General features: G+C 41.8%; 2 protein-coding genes across 2 annotated transcripts in view; one reads left to right on the top strand and one right to left on the bottom strand.

Moving 5' to 3' along the window:
* Positions 1-17,320, bottom strand: part of Ndc80 (NDC80 kinetochore complex component) — a 30,758-nt gene extending 13,438 nt beyond the window's left edge. Inside the window, exons 1-10 of the mRNA NM_023294.2 lie at positions 17,174-17,320; positions 16,096-16,205; positions 14,045-14,122; positions 11,491-11,614; positions 11,223-11,395; positions 9,201-9,303; positions 8,007-8,096; positions 4,652-4,745; positions 2,856-2,962; positions 1,808-1,952 (exon numbers count right to left, since the gene is read on the bottom strand). Of these exons, the coding sequence (NP_075783.2) occupies positions 1,808-1,952; positions 2,856-2,962; positions 4,652-4,745; positions 8,007-8,096; positions 9,201-9,303; positions 11,223-11,395; positions 11,491-11,614; positions 14,045-14,122; positions 16,096-16,196 (1,015 nt within the window). The 5' untranslated portion in view covers positions 16,197-16,205; positions 17,174-17,320. The remainder of the gene's footprint in view (positions 1-1,807; positions 1,953-2,855; positions 2,963-4,651; positions 4,746-8,006; positions 8,097-9,200; positions 9,304-11,222; positions 11,396-11,490; positions 11,615-14,044; positions 14,123-16,095; positions 16,206-17,173) is intronic.
* A 37-nt stretch (positions 17,321-17,357) lies between these two features.
* The window catches only part of Spdya (speedy/RINGO cell cycle regulator family, member A), a 62,639-nt gene continuing 60,641 nt past the window's right edge, over positions 17,358-19,355 (top strand). The window contains exon 1 of the mRNA XM_011246602.3: positions 17,358-17,926. The gene's annotated coding sequence lies outside the window, so the exon portion shown is untranslated. The remainder of the gene's footprint in view (positions 17,927-19,355) is intronic.

Below are 19,355 nucleotides of genomic sequence, written 5' to 3' on the forward strand. Positions count from 1 at the left end.
TGGTGTCACAGACATTAGCAAGCAATCTGTGTCATAGCATTTCCCAAAGCTTAACTAAGGTTGCTTATGTGCCCTGAGCAGATGTTACAGAGACCCAGGACACACAGGAGGCTCCTTAGCCGTGCTTCTCATTTTACAGGACGTGCATGCGTGGGTTTCCAGTATCTCAGCTGCTGACTTGCTTAGATGGGACCGACAGAGGATAAGACATCAAGAACCCTGCTGATTAGGGCCAGTAAGACAGCTCAGCCAGCAGACACTCGACGTGCAAGCCTGGCAAACCGAGATGGATTTCTAGAACCTAATGAACTCCGTAAGAGCTGCCATTTTACCTCCAAGTGTACCCTGTGGTATGTTCTCACACATACGACACATACATGCTAAATAAAAATGAGAAAATTATCAAAAAGGAATCTAGCTTATAATATGAAACAACATATTCATGTAGAATATACTATGATATATTGTATACATATAAGAACACATACAAGGTCATATTCAGAAGACTTCTGTTCTTCAATAGCCTGTCTATTGGCTTCAGAAGCCTTATACTCAAGCCAGGAACGGAACAGTAGTGCACACCTATAACCCTAGCTTGGGACAGGAGTTGAGGCCAACTTGGGTTGCTCAGCAAGCCCCTGTCTAAAACCAAAAAAGTTATGTACTGAAAATGAGTCACAGTGGGTAAGCAAGGCCACACTTCTCTGGGACATGTCAACAGCACCTTATCTGGAAAAACGGTCTTTGTAGGTGGATCTGAGAATGCTGACGTGAGACAACCCTGGATTATGCAGGTGTGCCTTCAATACCATCATCGGTGTCTCCGTGAGACGGAGGCAAAGGGAGAGCTCATGCAGATATGAAGACATAGGGGCCAGAGAGTAGCGCAGAAGGTTGGAGCGCTTATCGCTTTTGCAGAGGCCCAGGTTCAGAACCCAGAGCCTACGAGGATGGTTTACAACCACCCACAACTCCAGTTCCAGCAGATCTGACACTCACCTCTTATCTGAAGGCGCCAAGGACACAGTAGTGCACTTAGATATAAGCATGAGAAACACTCATAAAATTAAAAAAAAAAATAGGAGGAGGAGGAGGAAGAGGAAGAGGAGGAGAAAGACGACTGAAGGGCGTGGTGGTAATTTATAATTGTAGCTGAGGCGGCAGAATTTTGAGTTTGAGGCAAGCTTGGGCTATGTATTAAAGACCTCTGGAGGCTGAGGCAAAAGCATCGTAATTCAAAGGCAGCGTGGGCTACAAAGACAGTCTTAAACAGGGGAGAGGACGAGGAGACAGAGTGAAGGCAATGGAGAGACAGAGGCAGAGTGATCTGGACACAAAACTCAGGAATGCTGTCAGCCTCAGAATCTGAGAAAACACATTTTCCAAATTTTCTGAGTCCCTTGTTGAGCACAAATTTACCAAACCTTAGATTACATTTATAATTGTGAAAGGAAAAAATGTATTATTATTTTGGGTTTTCGAGACAGGTTTTCACTATATAGCTCTGGCTGTCCTGGAATTCACTATGTAGGCCAGACTGGCCTTGAACTCATAGAGATCTGCCCACCTCTGTCTCCCAAGTGTTGGGATTAAAGACACATACCACTACGCCTGGCTACGAGAACACATTCTTATTGTTTTAACCCATGAACTGTGTGATAATTTGTTACAGCAGACTACTACAGAAAGCACTGTAAAACTCGGCAGACAACAGAAAGTGGTCATAGGAGGAGGGTTTGCATATTTGATGTCCGCAGAGCCTCCCAGGCCAGTGTGAATGACCTCTTCTAGCATTAGTTTTGCTTACCTACTCTACCAATTTCTTCATCAAGACTATTCGATTTCTGTTTCAGGACGGCTAAATGAGACTCCAAGTTGCTCATGTATGCTTTATAGTTTTGAACATCTGCTTGTAAGGACGCTTTCAGTTTCTTCAATGACATCAGACGGTTCTTGAAAGAACATATTCAATTAGTTATTTTCACCAAGAAGCATTCTGTATTTTAAAGAAAGCAATATTATTTACACTTATATTAGAGGAAGTCAAAAGAACTAGATAAATAACTATAGTATTACTATTATAACTTAATAATTTAATGAGTGACTTCAAACAGTTTAGAATAGGAAAAACCAAGACAATGTAGAAGCTCAATTATTTAATATCTGGTTACCGTGCAGGACAATCTGGATGCTCCACTAATAAAACACAAGATAAAGTTAAGATGCTGCTATCGGGGCGGGAGAGATGGCTCAGGGTTGAGAACACTGGCTCTTCTTCACAGGACCTGCATTAGATCCCTAGCACCCACATGAGTGGTAGCTAACCAATCTTGAGTTCAGGGAATTCCACACCTTTTTCTGGTTTCCATGGGCACTGTTAACATGTGGTACATAAATATGCATGCAGGAAAAATACAAACACACAAAAACACACCCAAAACAAAACTAAACCCATATTGTCATCTCGCTATTATAAAATCTTGTAGGCTATTCTATACTCTATAAGCCAGTTTGTTACCATTCTATTTTCACCAACTGAAACCCAGGGCCTCTTGAAAACAGTGCTCCCTGCAAGTAAATACTCCAGGGACCCTGTTCAAAAGATATGTAAACAGGCAGGAATCTTTCATCATATCCTGAGCACTGTTAGTCCACGGTTGATGGACCACAGGGAAAAACAAAGCACCACAGACATCATGCATGGTTTCACTGAAAGGTCTGTAATATGTAAAAAAAAGTCTAACCGTTAAGAGCTTATTTGTTAGCCCATCTAAAACACCTTCCATCAGAGTCCTCTGAAGGAGGCTCACGAGTCTAAAGAGCTGTCCAGTGAGTTCAGAAACATGTTTACTAACCGGTTCTCTTTCTCTTTCCTCCTCCAGTCTTGCAATCTGTTCATTTAGTGCTTTGTTTTCTGCTTCGAGTGACTCCAGCTTAGACGCATCTACCTTGTACAAGTCCTCTGCAGACAAAGCCCAACACCTCATCAGAATCGACTCACAACGCTCTCCAGGTTTCCAGCAGCTTGATCCCTCGCTTCCCCAAACCACGGATGTGGCAGATGCTGCCTTCTGTACTGGCAATTTTCATTTTCCTCCTGGAATGTCCCATTGCCCTTAGCCTGCTTAAGCTTTCTTCCACCGCACCTGCTGCTGTTTGCCTACAGTTCCTCACTGAATTTTCATTCCTTTCTACCTAACAGAATACGAGCTCCTGAGACCAAGGATTTCTGTTCTTCATTACTCTACGTTTGGTGCCTGACACTTGGGTACATAATATTTATTTGAGTAGATTCATTTACGTGTTTAATTATATATACACATATCAAGTAATTCATAAATGATTTCCACATTAGAACAAAATGAATTTCCCTTTGTGTGTGTTATGTACACTTACGTGTCATGAGTCTGCATGCGTGCACATAGAAGCCAACGGTTGAGGTTGTGTATCTTCTCCAGTCATTATCATCTTGTGACTTTGGGTAAGTCTCTGAGCAAACCTAGAGCTCCCTGATGTGGTCAGATCGGCTGGTCCGCAAGCTCTCGGGATCCATCTCAAGCACCTCCCTCCCTAGTGCTGAGACTACGGCCACACTTGTGCCGCACTTGTGCTTTTGTGTGTGGGATCCAGACTCAGGATCCACGCTGGCTGAGGATGTTCCTCACTGACTGAACCGGGTCTCTAGCCCTGACTTCTGCCTTCCTAAATCAATCCATCTACTCCTTGGGCCATGTGCACAAGCTGGAACTCTCCTTGTGACTCTTTAGGATGACACAATCCTGAAAATTCTAAGGGAATGCTTCTGGTTTCCCTCTCACCTTGGTGTCACATGGGTGTCAAGGTGACTTTCCCATATCACTGCATAACACTGAATGGAAAGTAATTTACAGGGCTGAAGACATGGTTTAGCGGTTAAGAGCACTGACAACTCTTCCGAAGGTCCTGAGTTCAAATCCCAGCAACCACATCGTGGCTCACAACCATTTGTAATGAGATCTGATGCCCTCTTCTTGGGTGTCTGAAGACAGCTACAGAGTACTTACATATAATAAATAAATCCTTAAAAGAAAAGAAACGAGAAGTCACTTACCTGGAAACTCCATGGCCTGCTAACTCCCTCCCAGTTCAATAAAGAGACTTTCCAAACTTTCCCTAAGGAGTGCTGTAACTTCTAACATAGTAAAGCAGGGACAAATATCTTTTGTGTTCCCAACAAAGAACATTTCTTATTTTATTTTATTTTATTTTATTTTATTTTATTTTGTGTCTTTTCGATACAGGCCTTCTCTATGTAGTCCTGGCTGTTCTCAAATTCACTTTGAAAACCAGGGTGAATTTGACCTCAGCAGTCGTCTTCCTTTGTATCTTGAGTACTGGCATTAAAGTCATGTGCCATCACTGTCGGCCTCATTTGGTATTTTATTACATTGCTCTCTCATGTGCAAAGCTTCCGAGAGGTGATGACTTCTTAAGTCCACATAACCAGTAAGGGTTAAGACTCAGGCCTGACTGTAGCAGTTATTTTTTGTTTAACCATTACTTTCCCCCCATTAAAGAAACAATTTGTAGAAAAGTAGCTCATGAGAAATCAGGCCTGGAAAGATAAGCAACCACCCAGAATGAAGTGACAGAGCCACAGGGGGACACTCACTCAGCTTCGCCTGCAGCTCAGCATCCTCTTCTTCAAAGCTGTCGGCCCCGGTCATGAACTTCTCATAGCACTTTTTGGTGTACTCCAAAAACAACTGATTGGGTTAAGCAGATGTTTAAAAACAAAGACATGTCTCTCTACTTTGTTTCATTTTATTTTCAGACTGAATAATTCAGATTTGAATAAAAATTAAGCCAAGACTAGTAAGCAGTTATATAAATTTCTAAAACAAAAAATTAAAAACTTGTCACTAACTATGCTACAAAGATGTACACAATATATCACCTCTAAATATGAACAGGGATGAAAATATCTAATTTGGATAGAGACAATGTTTTGAAGCCAAGCCAGAAACTTTGCTAATATAAGTCAAAATAAAATGTACAAACCGCCGGGTGTGGTGACGCATGCCTTTAAGCCCAGCACTCGGGAGACAGAGGCAGGTGGATTTCTGAGTTCGAGGCCAGCCTGGTCTACAAAGTGAGTTCCAGGACAGCCAGGACTATACAGAGAAACCTTGTCTGAAAAAACCAAAAACCAAACACCAAAAAAGTACAACTCTAGTCTTCTTTAAGAGAATGCTGTAGCTGGAGAGACCCTGTGGCTGAGTGCACTTGTCTCTCTTGCAGAGGACCTGGGTCCCAGCACCCACGTGGAGCCTCGCAACCATTCACTTATCAGTTCCCAAAGTGCTTCTCTGTATAGTGTCATCTGACATACTGGCTTAGATGGCCAGTAGCTCTCACTGCTTAACCTTCAGGATGAAGGTCAAGAGGGTTGACAGCCGTACACAGAAACGGAGGTAAAGGGGCTGGAGAGATGGCTCAGCGGGTAAGAGCACTGACTGCTCTTCCGAAGGGCCTGAGTTCAATTCCCAGCAACCACATGGTGGCTCACAACCATCCGCAACGAGATTTGGTGCCCTCTTTTGGAGTGTCTGAAGACAGCTACAGTGTCTTACATATATTAAATAAATAAATCTTAAAAAAAAAAAAAGAGAAAGAAAGAAAAAAAAGAAATGGAGGTAAAAATAGGTGTGGTTTGAAATGCATGCTGTGCCAAGGATGACACTCCCTGGGATCCTTGTCACTGCTGAGGACTGCGCAGGCCTCTGGATACGTGAGGCAAGTACACACACACACACACACACAGACACTAGGCTTATCAGTTCCTGTGTCTTTGAGCCATCTCTCAGGCCTCAGTAAAAGATGAGACTAAGATGATTACCACTTCATTTTGTGAGAAAGGCTCTACCAAGGCTAAGGCTAGTGCACAAAGTTTTACTCTGAGAGGCCTATGTAATAACTGGTCTTTAATATCAGGCAACATGCACAATGTAAAGTTTATTCTTGAGCTGAGGTTTGTATTTTAGAATATAGGAGAGATTGCCACACATTCTGGGTTCTAACAAATCCTACGAACCACTGGTATGCATGCTAACTACTTCTCTCCTCAGCACTCCTTCCCTTTAGCCTCCTGTGTGTGGTTCTGGGAGTGTGCCACAGCGAGTGTGCCACCATTCCCAGCTGTGTATTGTGTTCATCTCCACTACTTCTGGCCCTGGTGACTGAGCTAAGTGACAATATATCAAACTACAAACAAAATAAAATCAACACAGTCCCTACATGAAGTATTTTAAGAGCCAGTATACACCAGTCCTGCTACTCGAAGCCAAGGCGGAAGCATGGTGAGCTCCAGGCTTGCCTTGAGTACAGAGTAGTCTTAAGGCCAGCCTGGATAACTTAAGAGGACTTTTGCCGTAAAAGATGCCTTGTTTCCAAATACCAGCAATTTCCTAACCGCCCCCAACCCACATACACACACATGCAATTATGTCTTGTATTGACAAAGAATTACAATTAAAGTAAGATACAGGAGGAAAAAATATCTTATCCACAACATATATATTAGTTCTAATGCATGCCTACTTTCCTTCTTTTTCCCTTCCTCCCTCCCCCCCTCCCTCCCTCTCCGTCTCACTCTCTCTTTTGTTTTTGAAACAGGGTCTCACCATAGTCCTGGGAAGCCTGGGATTTCCTATACAGATTAAGCTGGCCTGGATCCCACAGAGAATTCTGCCTCCTCAGTGCTGGGATTAAAGGCGCACCCCTGGCTGTGTTTGTACTTTTCAGTTAACATTTATTTATGATTTATTTATTTATTTTTATGTATGTGAGTGCACTGTCGCTCTCTTCAGACATCAGTAGAAGGAATCAGATCCCCATTACAGATGGTTGTGAGCCACTGCGTGGCTGCTGGGAACTGAACTCAGGACCTCTAGAAGAACAGTCAGTGCTCTTAACTGTGGAGCCATCTCTCCAGCCCCTCAGCTAACATTTTACAATTTCTGTGGCTAGTAACTTAAAGAGTTACAGTGTCACTTCAATAATAGGCACACTATCAAGTGTATCTTTTTTTTTTTTTTTTTTAAAGATTTATTATGTAAGTACACTGTAGCTATCCTCAGACTCTGGCTGCACTCATTCCCTGCAGCTGTCTTTAGACACCCCAGAAGAGGGCATCAGATTTCATTACGGATGGTTGTGAGCTGTCATGTGGTTGCTGGGATTTGAACTCACAACCTTCAGAAGAGCAGTTGGCACTTTAACCGCCAAGCCATCTCTCCAGCCCAAGTGTATCTTTTTTAAAGATCAATTTACTCAAACCATTCTTTTGGGTTGATTTATTTTTGTGTGTATTTTTCTTGAGAATGATTGCTCATTTCATTCATCCCAACATTTGCAAGCCAGAGGCAGGGAGACTCCTGTGAGTTAGGAGTCAGCCTCGTTTACATAGAGAGATCTAGGACAGTCAAGGTCATATAGTGGGAGCCTCACAACTTTACCAAGGTCACCTTTGATGGCAGCTCCAATACCTAGAGCTACCTGACCCCCGACCTCTGGAAAGAGACAGTGCTCACCAAGTCTTCTTATCAGGAATTCATTGAGCATCTTGTGGAAACCCACACCAGAGCAGAACCTCTGTTCAGAAGGCCCAGGCTCTGGCTACTTGATAAGAGTATTTATCCAAGAAAAAATAAAGTGAATAAAGTATGTTTAAAAAGAAAAACAAAGGCGGGCATGTGCCGCACGCCTTTAATCCCAGCACTTGGGAGGCAGAGGCAGGCGGATTTCTGAGTTTGAGGCCAGAGTGAGTTCCAGGACAGCCAGGACTACACAGAGAAATCCTGTCTCGGAAAAAAAAAAAAAAAAAAAAAAAAAAAAAAAAAAAAAAAAAAAAACCACACACACAGAAATTTATTAGAAAACAAAAGAAAAGTTCTATAGAAGAATAATTTTTAGTTAAATATCAAAGCAACCTCTTTCTATATCATTTATGGTAACATATAGTATACCTTATTGTGTTTAATTCCATCTTCAGTCTCTTCTCCCCAGAGCTGCCCATCATCAAATAAAGGTGAGCTTTCTTTCATGGCAGTATCAATCTAATTAATATACAGACAACACATTGAGTCGGCTGAGTTGATGATCTGCAAACTTCACTCTGAGAAATTTCTAGAAGCATTTAATCATACAACTTGGAGTTCTAAAAAAGAGATTATACTCAGTCTTAAATATGACCCTCAATATTTTAATAACTAAACATTCTGAGATTTAGAAAGATGAGTTCTGTGTTTAGTTCTGCTCCATAGAGGGAAATATGCAGATGCTTGTGCTGTTACTAATACGCTGAGCATACATACATACATATATATATTTACATTTATTTATGTGTGTGCGTGAATGTGTGTTTGTATGTGTATACACGGATGTGTGTGCATATAATACACCACGAATGTGGAGCCCAGAGGACACCTTGTAGGAGTTCGAGCACTCCTTTCACCAAGTGGGCTCTGCAGACTGAACTCACACCATCATGCTTGGCAATATGTGCCTCTACCTGCTGAGCCAACTTGTTGGCACTACATACACATTCTAACCTAACTCCAAGAATGCAAAACAGAATGGCCACATACAGGGTAAATCAATTCATTCTCTTATATGAACTCAATTTAGATGTTCAAATGAATTAATATTCATACATTCAAATATAAATTTTATTCTTTTCTTCTCTTTTTTTGGAGGCAGGGTCTCTCTACGTCACTCTGGCTACCCTAGAACTCTGTATGTAGACCATTCTAACCCCAAACTCAGAGATCAGCCTGCCTTTGCCTCCCAAATGCCAGGAGTCACCACACCCAGCTCTTAAACTTCCAACTTTAGCCACAAATGTGAACTTTAGATTGAATTTTACAATATGAAATTTTAGAAGCACTGTAGTTATTTAAATTTGAAATAGGTAAGAATGTGCTTGTCTGTAATATTAGTATTCAGGAGGCTAAGGCAGGAGGAAGAAGAGTTCTTGCCTACCTCTCTTATAATGCTAACGGTTTAGAGAACTTCAAATCAAATGCGATTTGAAAACTGAAGCAGATTTTCGGACAAGTTGCAAAATATGATTGGGGAGAGGAATTGAAAACCTTTGTGAGGAAAAGAAAACAACAAACCCCAAATCTCTATAGGTAAGATAAGAACCATTGGCTAAATACCTTGATGCAGTCTATGAGCCACACCAAGGCAGCCACGATGTGAGGCCACGTGTGAGGGGCTCCCACTGTATACATGGAGCTCTTGGACAGTGTGAAGGGATACCTATGAGAAACCAGGAAAGAAAAAAAAAGGTGCCATCACATCAGGAAGCATACCAGCTACACTAGAAGTTACGTTTCAAAGCCGCACAGACACTGCGCAGTCCTAGCGTGTAGTGAAGATATTTGAGTCTTTTCTGCTGAGTTTGCCCATCCAGGATTTTGTGACTTTACTCAATTCCAGATTACTGTGCACTTACAGCTCCTTACATTGCAGTGTTTAACAACCAAGAATAGTAGCCACTCCTTAAATACTCTTATACTCTTAAATTCAGTGTACTTCCATTACACATTTGTGATTATCTGTCATCAAATCTAGTTTCCTCCCTGGAGTTTCGTCTTCCTTTTTTGTTTTTGGAGATGATTTCATTCTATAGTCCATAGTCCTCCTTCCTCAGTTTCCCCAAGTGTTGGGATCACAGGTGTACGGTACCATATTTGGTCTGTGCTTAGACTGTTTGTGTGTGTGTGTGTGTGTGAAATGCTTTAAACTTTCTCTCTGTGCTGCTTAGTTGTGTCAATAGGACATAAACTAGAGTTATCTGGAAAGGTGGAATGTTAATAAAGGAGCTGCCTCTGTTAGCGTGGGCCACGTCTGTGGAGCATCTTAACTGATGACTGCTGGGAGAGGGCTTAGTCCACTGTGGGCCGTTACCGCTCTTGGGCAGGTGGTGCTGGGTTGTAGGAAAAAGCAAACTGAGCAAGCCACAGAGAACAAGCCAGTAAGTAGTTTCCTTCCATGGTGCCTGCATGAGTTACTGCTCTCATTTTACTCAGTGATTGGTGTAACAGGAATATGTGAACCACATAAACCCAGTTTGCTTTGTTCTGTGTTTTACCCAAGTAGCAGAAAACCAAATTAAGATGGCGTCACCATTCTCACCATCAAGACCTTACTGTTACGGTTTTGTTACTACAAACTGTGGTAGCCAGAATGCCCCTTATTCATGTTTTTTTGAGACAGGATCTCACCGGGAAGCTTTGGCTAGCCTAATATTCACCATGAAGACCAGGGTAGCTTCGAACTCAGAGATCTACTTGCCTTGGGTCTCAGAGTGCTGGGATTAAAGGCTTGCATGACCATACCAGGCTATACTTCATATTCCTCATTGTTTGAGCCTTATGACCTATTCCCCAAAGTGCTGTAATATTGTACTGCTATGGTGTGAAGGTTTATTCTGCAGAATTGATGTTGGGAACTGAGTCTCCAGTTATATATTAAAGATACTGAGATGAGACCTTCGGGAGGTGACTGTCACAGCCCACATGAATGAATGCACTTCTGTATTAATGGGCTAGTGAAGGAGTGACCTTGTTAGAAATGCAATCTCTTTGATATATTTGTTCTTTCTTGCCATATAGTACCTTCTAGCATGCCACAACCCACCAAGAAAGCCCTTCTTTATTAGAGGCTGAGTAGATGCTGAACCCAAGTTTTGGGGCTTCCTGTCCATCATTGCCAAGAGTTAAGCCCCTCACTCATGTGTTTCAAGCCCACAGATTTTATGTATCAAGTAGACTAATATCTATATATATCTTACAATATATATTACATAAATGTATATGTACTTATACACTTGCAATTTTGTGACTATCGATGTTTTGGCTGCATGCATGTATAACATATGTGTGTGGAGGCCAGAAGATGAATCGTTATATATGATTATGAGCCACCACGTGACACCCTAGCCTGAATCCTCGGGGAGATCAGCCAGCACTCTTAACCGCTGAGCACTTTATGAGTTACCAAGCAGTGGTGTTTGCTACAGGAACAGAGAAAGTTTATATTGCAGTGTATCTTCCTTTCTCTTCAACTTATTCTACGAATACTGCTCATCTTAAAACCAATCCAAGCTATTCCCAAGTCTTCAGCTATTTCTTCTCTGTGACTTGGTAAGGTCTCCAGACTAATGGAAAACATACCCAAGTGCTTTAAAAATTCTTGGGACCTCTTCTTCACATTTTGTACCAGGAAGTTCATACGACGGGCACAGAAAGCCATAAAGAAAGGCGAAGATCTTTAGGAACTCTTTAGTGGATGGAGCTTGCAGAGACTTCATGGATACACTATACACATAACCGTTTTCTGTAAGAAACTACAAACATCTTTATGAAGCATTGAAAGTTTTGGACTAGAGAAACATATTGGCTATAAAAACACTCAATTCAGACAATTTAAATTATTGAATACCTCATAGAGTTGTCGAATACACTGCTGAATGAATGCTTTGTCATTAAGTGGTCTTGGGTCCTTGATTTTTTCAGAACTGGAAAATATACCAAGTTGACTATTCCTGGATCCATGTCCGCTAGTCCTAGAAGCATATTTTTTAAAAGTATATATTATTTCAAGGCTATACATAACATACACATGAGGTCACAGGAGTTTGTTTCAGGCATAGAACGAGGTGGAAACAAAACGTGCTCTGGGACTGGGGACACAGCTCAGTGGTTTGTTCAGCACACACAGTCCTCCATGCCCAGTCCCCAGCACCACAAATGTCAAACCAAACTCATTTCTTTGTGCCACCACCGCTCATTATCCTTGAAGGTGCTTCCAGTGCACGGGTTTTCTGCGAAGTCTATTCAACGACCTAAGCACTCCCATGGCTATTGACCCATAGCCGCTCCCTTAATTCATCTCCCTTGCCACTATTCTAGTGAAAAAAACTGTCCAGGAGTACTAAGAGTTAACATGTGCAAAGGACTTAAAACATTTGGCCTTTTTGAAAACTCAGGAAATATTAGACTCTGTAAATAACTATCTCTATCCATCAATCCTTAGAACTACTCTGAAAAGAGATACTGCAATTATCTCCCTTTAAAAAAAGGTTGTGTTTAATCTGTGTGCAGTGTGTCTGCAAAAGTGTGTGCCACACGTGTGTGTGAGAGACAGAGAGAGATGGAGGACAGAGGACAACCTGTAGAAGGAGGGTCTCTTCTCCTACTGTCAGGAGCCATAACGGGACAAGCTAATAACTAGCAGGTGATCATCCTGAAGTGGCCTGCCTCGGATTATTATATAACCTGTGACAGGTGAGCCCTCACTAAGCAAGGCTGTGAGGGACTCATTTTAGGAAAGATTCCTGCTGTTAATAGGCTTTTCCTGTTATTATTAAACATATATAACAATCACTAAGTAGTACCACACCCCCTTTACCTTTAGAGGAGATCTGTGAAGATGTACTATCCTGTAGTGATGCTATAGAGACAAATAGATGACTTAAGTCTTAATGATGATCCTATAAGAATTCCTAAAATTATATCTGTGATTATTAAGCTCTTTTATAATGGGACTGCTATTAGGTCCTTTTCTGATAGTCAAAGCTGCAATGAGAACTCTGTCAGTCTTCCAAGCATCACCAGTTATTTGCTCTTAGATGGTAACCAGACTTTCTCCTACTCAGAGCACATTCCAAAAGGTTTTAAACAATCAACCAAAGGTCATTAAAAGGCAACTAACGATTTATTGTAGGTGCTAGGACAGAAGATAAAATACCGACTGGGTTTATCTATACAAAACTTCACTAATAGCTTAGTTATGGTTTTAAACCTTCAGTGAACCTGTGGAGCTCAGACAGATGATGGATGTTTAGCCAGATAGTTACTCCTAATGGATATGCATGCACACATTCGCCGTTGTAAACTTCTGTTTCAATTTATGATTTGATTTTTTGTGTGAACTTGTGATGAACTTTGTAACACGTGATCATGTATTCTGAAAGATGTCTAAGTACTGACGACAAAGAGCAGCACGAGAATCATCAATAGAACGAAGATCAATAGGAGACTTTGTGCCTTTCCCCACTTAGGATCTTTCGCTTTTCCCCTTAGATAGCTTTCATAGGAAACTTTTTACAACTTGGTAATAAACTCTATAATCACTTCTCTAAGCGTCTTCTCTTCCTGTGACTTCCAACTAGCAGGCTGAAAAGTTAGAGCCCAGCAGTTCCTGCTGAGAAAAAACAAGGGCAGCATTGCTTAATCCTCCACTGTTAGGCTAAAGGTGTTAATTGCCTAAGCCAGCAGTCTTTTACCCCCAGAAAGAGCAAGAAAGTTTTTAGGACTTTTTAGAAGTTATCATCAGCATTTCAGTATAATTACAGAGCTAGAAAGCCCTGAGACCCCCCGACTTTAAAGCCATCACCAGAGTCCTACTCTGTGAATCCACTGCTATCCTGGCCCAGGCTGGGAGGCATCCTACCTTGTGGGACTGGGAGTTGAAAGCAGATTCCTAGACTTGGAGTTGAGTAACTTTACCTGCTGAGCCATCTTGCTGGCCCAGAAAGGTTTTTAAAGATTAAAAGCACTTTATTTTTGTAACCATATGAGATTATAATGATTTAGAGTTGCGTTTACATGACATCTTCTGAGGTTAACTTCTAATATAATCAATTCTGGCAGACATAGACCATAAAACAAAAGCTCTCTGAAGTCACTATTAGCCTTCATAGTGTGAAAGAGTCGAAACTCAAATGTTGCAATAGAAGATGGCTCTTCTTTATCCATCGGATTCTGAGAACTCGGTACAGAACACAGTAGCCTTGACCATCACCTGATAATCACAGAATCTTCTCATCACTAGCATCATGTAAAGCAGGCATCACCTAGGATTTTAACCAACACAGGAAAACCGGATCATATGTCCTGCTTCAAAGCCCCTTACAACCCATCATTATTACTGAGCTCTAAGAGAATGAAGAAATAAGAATCTACTCATTAAATATAATTAAAAACCTCATTACCTTTTCCCAAATATTGAGACTTTTCTTTCCGATGTCGGTTTGTGTGTACTCAGCTTTCCAAAGGTTGATCTTTCTTTGCTTTAAAGAAACATTGAAAACAACTCTTTAAATCAAGTGTAAAAATACTAGTTTAAGTAATTTTTGAAATATGTTAGAGTTAATACCTCCTTCCCACTGTCCCACTACCCACAACAATTTTTGAAAAATCATAGAAGTTTTTGGTAGCTGTTAGGTAGATGAGCTGCAAGATAGTATAATTTTAAAATGTTAAAAATTTCTAATCTATGTGTTTTTTTATCTTAAAATTTATTTATGTGGTGCTGAAGAGACGGCTCAGCAGTTAAGAACACTAATTGCTCTTTCAGAGGTCCTGAGTACAATTCCCAGCAACCACATGGTGGCTCACAACCATCTGTAATGGGATAGGATTCCCTCTTGTGATGTGTCTGAGGACACTGACAGGGTACTCACATACATAAAATAAATTTATCTAAAAAAACAAACAAAAAAAAAACCCAAAAACCCTGATTAAAGTAGGTTTAAAAAAATATATGCTTTATGAATAAAAATAGAAGAAGTACTTAATTTTTGGGTGACAGCTTTGTTTGAATTTCTTTCTTTTAAAGTTTACTTTTTAAATTTTTGAGATAGGGTCTTAAGTCTGTATTCCAGGATGTCCTAGGACTCAGTATGTAGTTTGGGTTAGCCTCAGACTCAAAATTTTTCTTTCAGCATGGAACTAGGTATAGCCATTTAAGCCATTATTTTCTAAACTATAAGAAAAATGGCAATGGTAACATTTTAAGTACAATTCAATGCACAAATCTTTTTTGGTCTAAGAAATGTATCATGGTTAAAAAAAAAGTGCTTCAAGTATCCAGAAAGAAAATATGTAAATAGTTCACATTTCTAATAGTAGAGCCTCACCAGGCACCGGTAGTGGTACACACCTTTAATCCCAGCAGTTGGCGAGGCAGAGGCAGGCAAATTTCTGAGTTCGAGGCCAGCCTGCTCTACAAAGTGAATTCTAGGACAGCCAGAGAAACCCTGTCTCAAAAACAAACAAACAAACAAACACCCCAAACAAACAAAAAAAGTAGTGGAGCCTTATACTATATCAATACAAGTGTTTACGAATGGCTTTTTAAGTAGCTAGCTTATATGTAGACTTTATAGGATATAGGGTTAGAGAGAGCCTTCTGTTAACTGGAAGAGCAATCTCAGAGAGAAAAACTGATGTTTACCATAAGAAATTCGTTGGTTGGTTGTTCTGTGAACTATACAAGCTGGGGAACTTACTATATAGCCACACTGGCCTTAAATTCACATTGAGCCATCATCATCATCATCTTCTCTTTTTTTTTTCTTTAAAGCTTTATTTAGTATATGTAAGTACACTGTAGCTGTCTTCAGACACCCCAGGAGAGGGCATAAGATCTCATTACAGATGGCTGTGAGCCACCATGTGGTTGCTGGGATTTGAACTCAGGACCTTTGGAAGAGCAGTCAGTGTTCTTAACCGCTGAGCCATCTCTCCAGCCCTGAGCCATCTTCTTCTTAGAGCCTTTTGAATACTGGAATTGTAGGGGTGTGTGTGTGACCACACCGAGCTATGTAGCACGTTCCCTTGGACACCTGCCCCCAAACTTGAGGAAATTATGTTATAGCTTATCACCAAAACAAATAAATCTGCTTCCATTTTATTACTACCTTTAGTATTTGGAAACATCTTAATAAATAATGAGTAATACCATGGTGCCTACTTAAACGGCTAATAACAAAGGAATAAGAGGAAAGCAAGCATTGACAATTATTTTATAGCACGCCCAGTAAAGAATCTGACTATGGGAATTGGAGAGACAACGAGCTAAAACCTAGCATCGTGTCCACTTTTATATTTCATTGCCCCCCTCCCCCTAATCCAGTACTACTGGGAGGAGACAGGAGTCACCAAGACATCACTTACACTTTTGTACTAACCATTTCTGGCACTTTTTTTTTTTCTCTAGACAGTAAAGTAAGCAGCTGAGAAGCACAGGGGAGGCACTTACGTTTGAGGGGTATAAAGGCCTGGCTTATTGAGGTCCAGGGTCCTTAACTCCTGCATAGAGAGGCGGCCAGCACCACAGGTGGAAACTGAACTGCGCTTCATTCTCGAAACCTAATTCAGGATTTCAGCGTTAGGAAAATGTTCCAGACTCAAGCAATTCAACGAGCAACAATTATTATCTTTATCCTCTAGTAGGAAAGCAACTAAGTTTGTTTCTGTACAACAATCGTTTCCTTGTATGCTATATTTATTTGTCCATGTAAACCGAAGTTCTTACAAAGAACACCTACGCAACTTCAAGTAGAAAAAAACGAGGCAGAAAAAAGAGGGGAAGATGGAGCTGAAAGTTTTGGGAGAAAAGGAGAGGGGACGACTGAGGAGAAGGAAAGTAGAGCAGAAGCACCTGGCCTGGAGAAGTTCTAAGGGGTCTCTTATATGGGGAAGATGGTAGTGTAGTGATAGATCTGCCCAATGTAGGCGCACAGCATGTATTCATATTAATTAAGTTGTGTTTTCATTGCCTGGGCTTATTTGGGTTGGAGATTTACTGCAACACCTTTCAACAAAGATAAACAATCCGGTTTACAACACAGGCTGCTCCCGCTTTTAAAACAAGTATCAAAATAATGTCTACGTTGGAGTCTGTCTTCATCTCTGCAGCATCAGACACTATGCACTCGGCCCTAGCTTCCACAGAGGGTTAGACAGATCGCATTTTTATTGTTGTTGTTTTGTCTTGAGCTAGGGGTGGAGAGTCAGACCCTTTAGCAAGCTGGGCTGAGCGCTGAGCACTGAGCCACACCCCTCCTTGTTTTGGTGGCTTGCGTTCAACCTAGTTTTACTCTCATGATTTCACTGGTTTCCAGTCATGTCCATACCAGGCTTTTAAGTTGCAGCATCAGCACGGGTACACAACACACCAATCAGCTTTCCCCCTGTCAGTCCCCACCTGTTAGCATCGCCTTCTCCCGCTACAAACGTTGCAGAGCCGGGCAGATCCCACCCCAGCTCCCTCGCAACAGTCAGCTCCAGCGCCGCGGACCATTTTAACACAGAGCTGATCCCATCTCAGCAGTTACCTTTCGCTCAGCTTCTCAACGAGACCCGGCGCCCAGCTTTCCGTAAACCGCACGACTGCACACGAAAACAGCCGCCCAAACCAGAGCGTCCGCTTCCGTCAACCCAAGGCGGTTTGAATTTTAAAGTTTCCGCCCGCGCTGACGTCAGGACTGCGACGGCGAGTACGCATGCGCGCTCGCTCAGCGCCCGCCCTCGTCGCCGGAAGTGTCCGCATCGGGGGCCAAGCGAGCTCTGGGCTCTTCCCAGGTCGTCGTTAGCGTCGGTGACCCGAAGGGAGTCCCGCCCTGTCCGGGAAGCTGGCATCTAGGACGAGTAGGGCTGTCCGGGCGGAGCGGCCCGAGCCCTCCTGGAATCAAGTTCCGTACAGCAATATGGCTGCGTCCTGGAAGTAGAAAGCGCGGGTTTGTCTCCGATAGGATGGAGGCCAGGACCCAAGCCTATGAGGCGGCGTGAGGTTCCTGACGTTAGGAGAGGCTGTCGAGTGTGGCGGTGGACGAGCCTGAGGGATATTTAACATCAGGCTTCCTCAAGTGCTCTGGATTCCCGCCGCCCAGCCTCGGAACAACAAGCAGGCGTTACTAGTTCCCGGATGGTGGTGGCCTGTCCCTGGGCTAAAGTGTAGATTCCTGGCTCTCGGCATTATTGTGCCGTTAGCTAGTTTTGAGCTAAGCAGTCCTTTTTTGAGTTTGAGGTTCCCTAGCGGTCACAGTGACTCCTCACTTTACGTCTCTACTGGGAAACCAAAATCTCAGGTATCACGAAGATCTCCATCACCAAATAGTAGTCAGCAGATATATTAGCAGGCATTATATTTCAGACTCTGTAAGCGGCAGTTCATTTACTTCTTGAAACTAATGGCATTAGAACATAAAAATGATCGTTTTAGTCGGGCGTTGTGGTACACACCTTTAATTTCCACGCTCTGGAAGCGGGGGTGGGGTGGGGGTAGGTTGTGGGGGAATCTCTGACCATCCTGGTTTACCTAGTGAGATCCGGGACAGCTAGAGCAACATAGACACTATATCAAAACAAAACAACCAACAAACCCAAGCAAAACCACCCCAAACAAAACCCACACGTACAAACAACTCCAAAAACTAAAGAGATAATTTTGAGGCTCAGTGAATTCAATGACTTTAGTTTGTATGTGGGGCAGGGTCCACACCCGAGAGAGTCTTGAATTTGAGGCCAGTTTGATGGACCTGGCATACACCAGGGCAACCTAGTGACTCTCTGTCTTTAAGAAACAAACACTATTCTGCAGTCAGTTGCATAAGAAATTTGACTATAAATGCTATTAGACGAGCCTTTAATTTATTTTTTATTCGGTTTTCTCTTAAGGTTTCCACTACATTATAATAAAGCTATATCCAGAAATGCAAAACATATCTTAAGTGAAGATAAAAATGTTCTGTAAAACCTAGTTACTGGAGTGTGGCTCAAACAGATTATAAATCTTGAAGTTTTGACCTAGCAAACTAGTTAAGTTGTGAACTTCTGATTACTATTCATGCTGCACTTGGTTTGGCTAGAGCACTCTTTTAATCTTACTGCCCTACAACTGATAAGGATTAGGTAGGGCAGGGATCTGAGAAATGGAGTGACTTCCTGTGGCAATTGTAGTTTGAAAGCACAACAGCTGTCTTTCCTTTCATTCCTGTGGCCCTCTCTAAATAGATTTATATCATTTAAAAAAGGGTAAATTCTTGTAGGTAATTACTATCCTTTGACTTGACAAGACACTCACCTTTTAAGGATTTAGTGACTTGAATACTTGGACCATGTGGACTCGTGCCTTGACTCAAGGACCAAAAAAGGACCATAGAGGGCACCCGAAGAAAGGAGGATCAAACTAAGAAGCATCTTTGGCTAAGTTGGCTGAAAAATTTGAATGACCAATTCTGAAATTAAAAGACATTTAAAGTATCGCATTTTTCCTTAAAGGTGGTATGTACACACTCACCTTGTATGTTTAAATATAAAACCTACTTGTGTGTACAAAGTACATCATCGATATACAGGACAGTAAGAACTTAATTACAACATTGGTATCAAACCCAGGACCCGCACGCTGAGCTATACTCCCAGCCCTGGTTGTGATTCTTTTTTTTTTTTTTTAAGATTTATTTATTTATTACATATAAGTACACTGTAGCTGTCCTCAGACACACCAGAAGTGGG

This window comes from Mus musculus, chromosome 17 (assembly GCF_000001635.26).
Source record: "Mus musculus strain C57BL/6J chromosome 17, GRCm38.p6 C57BL/6J".
Taxonomy (NCBI): Eukaryota; Metazoa; Chordata; class Mammalia; order Rodentia; family Muridae; genus Mus; species Mus musculus.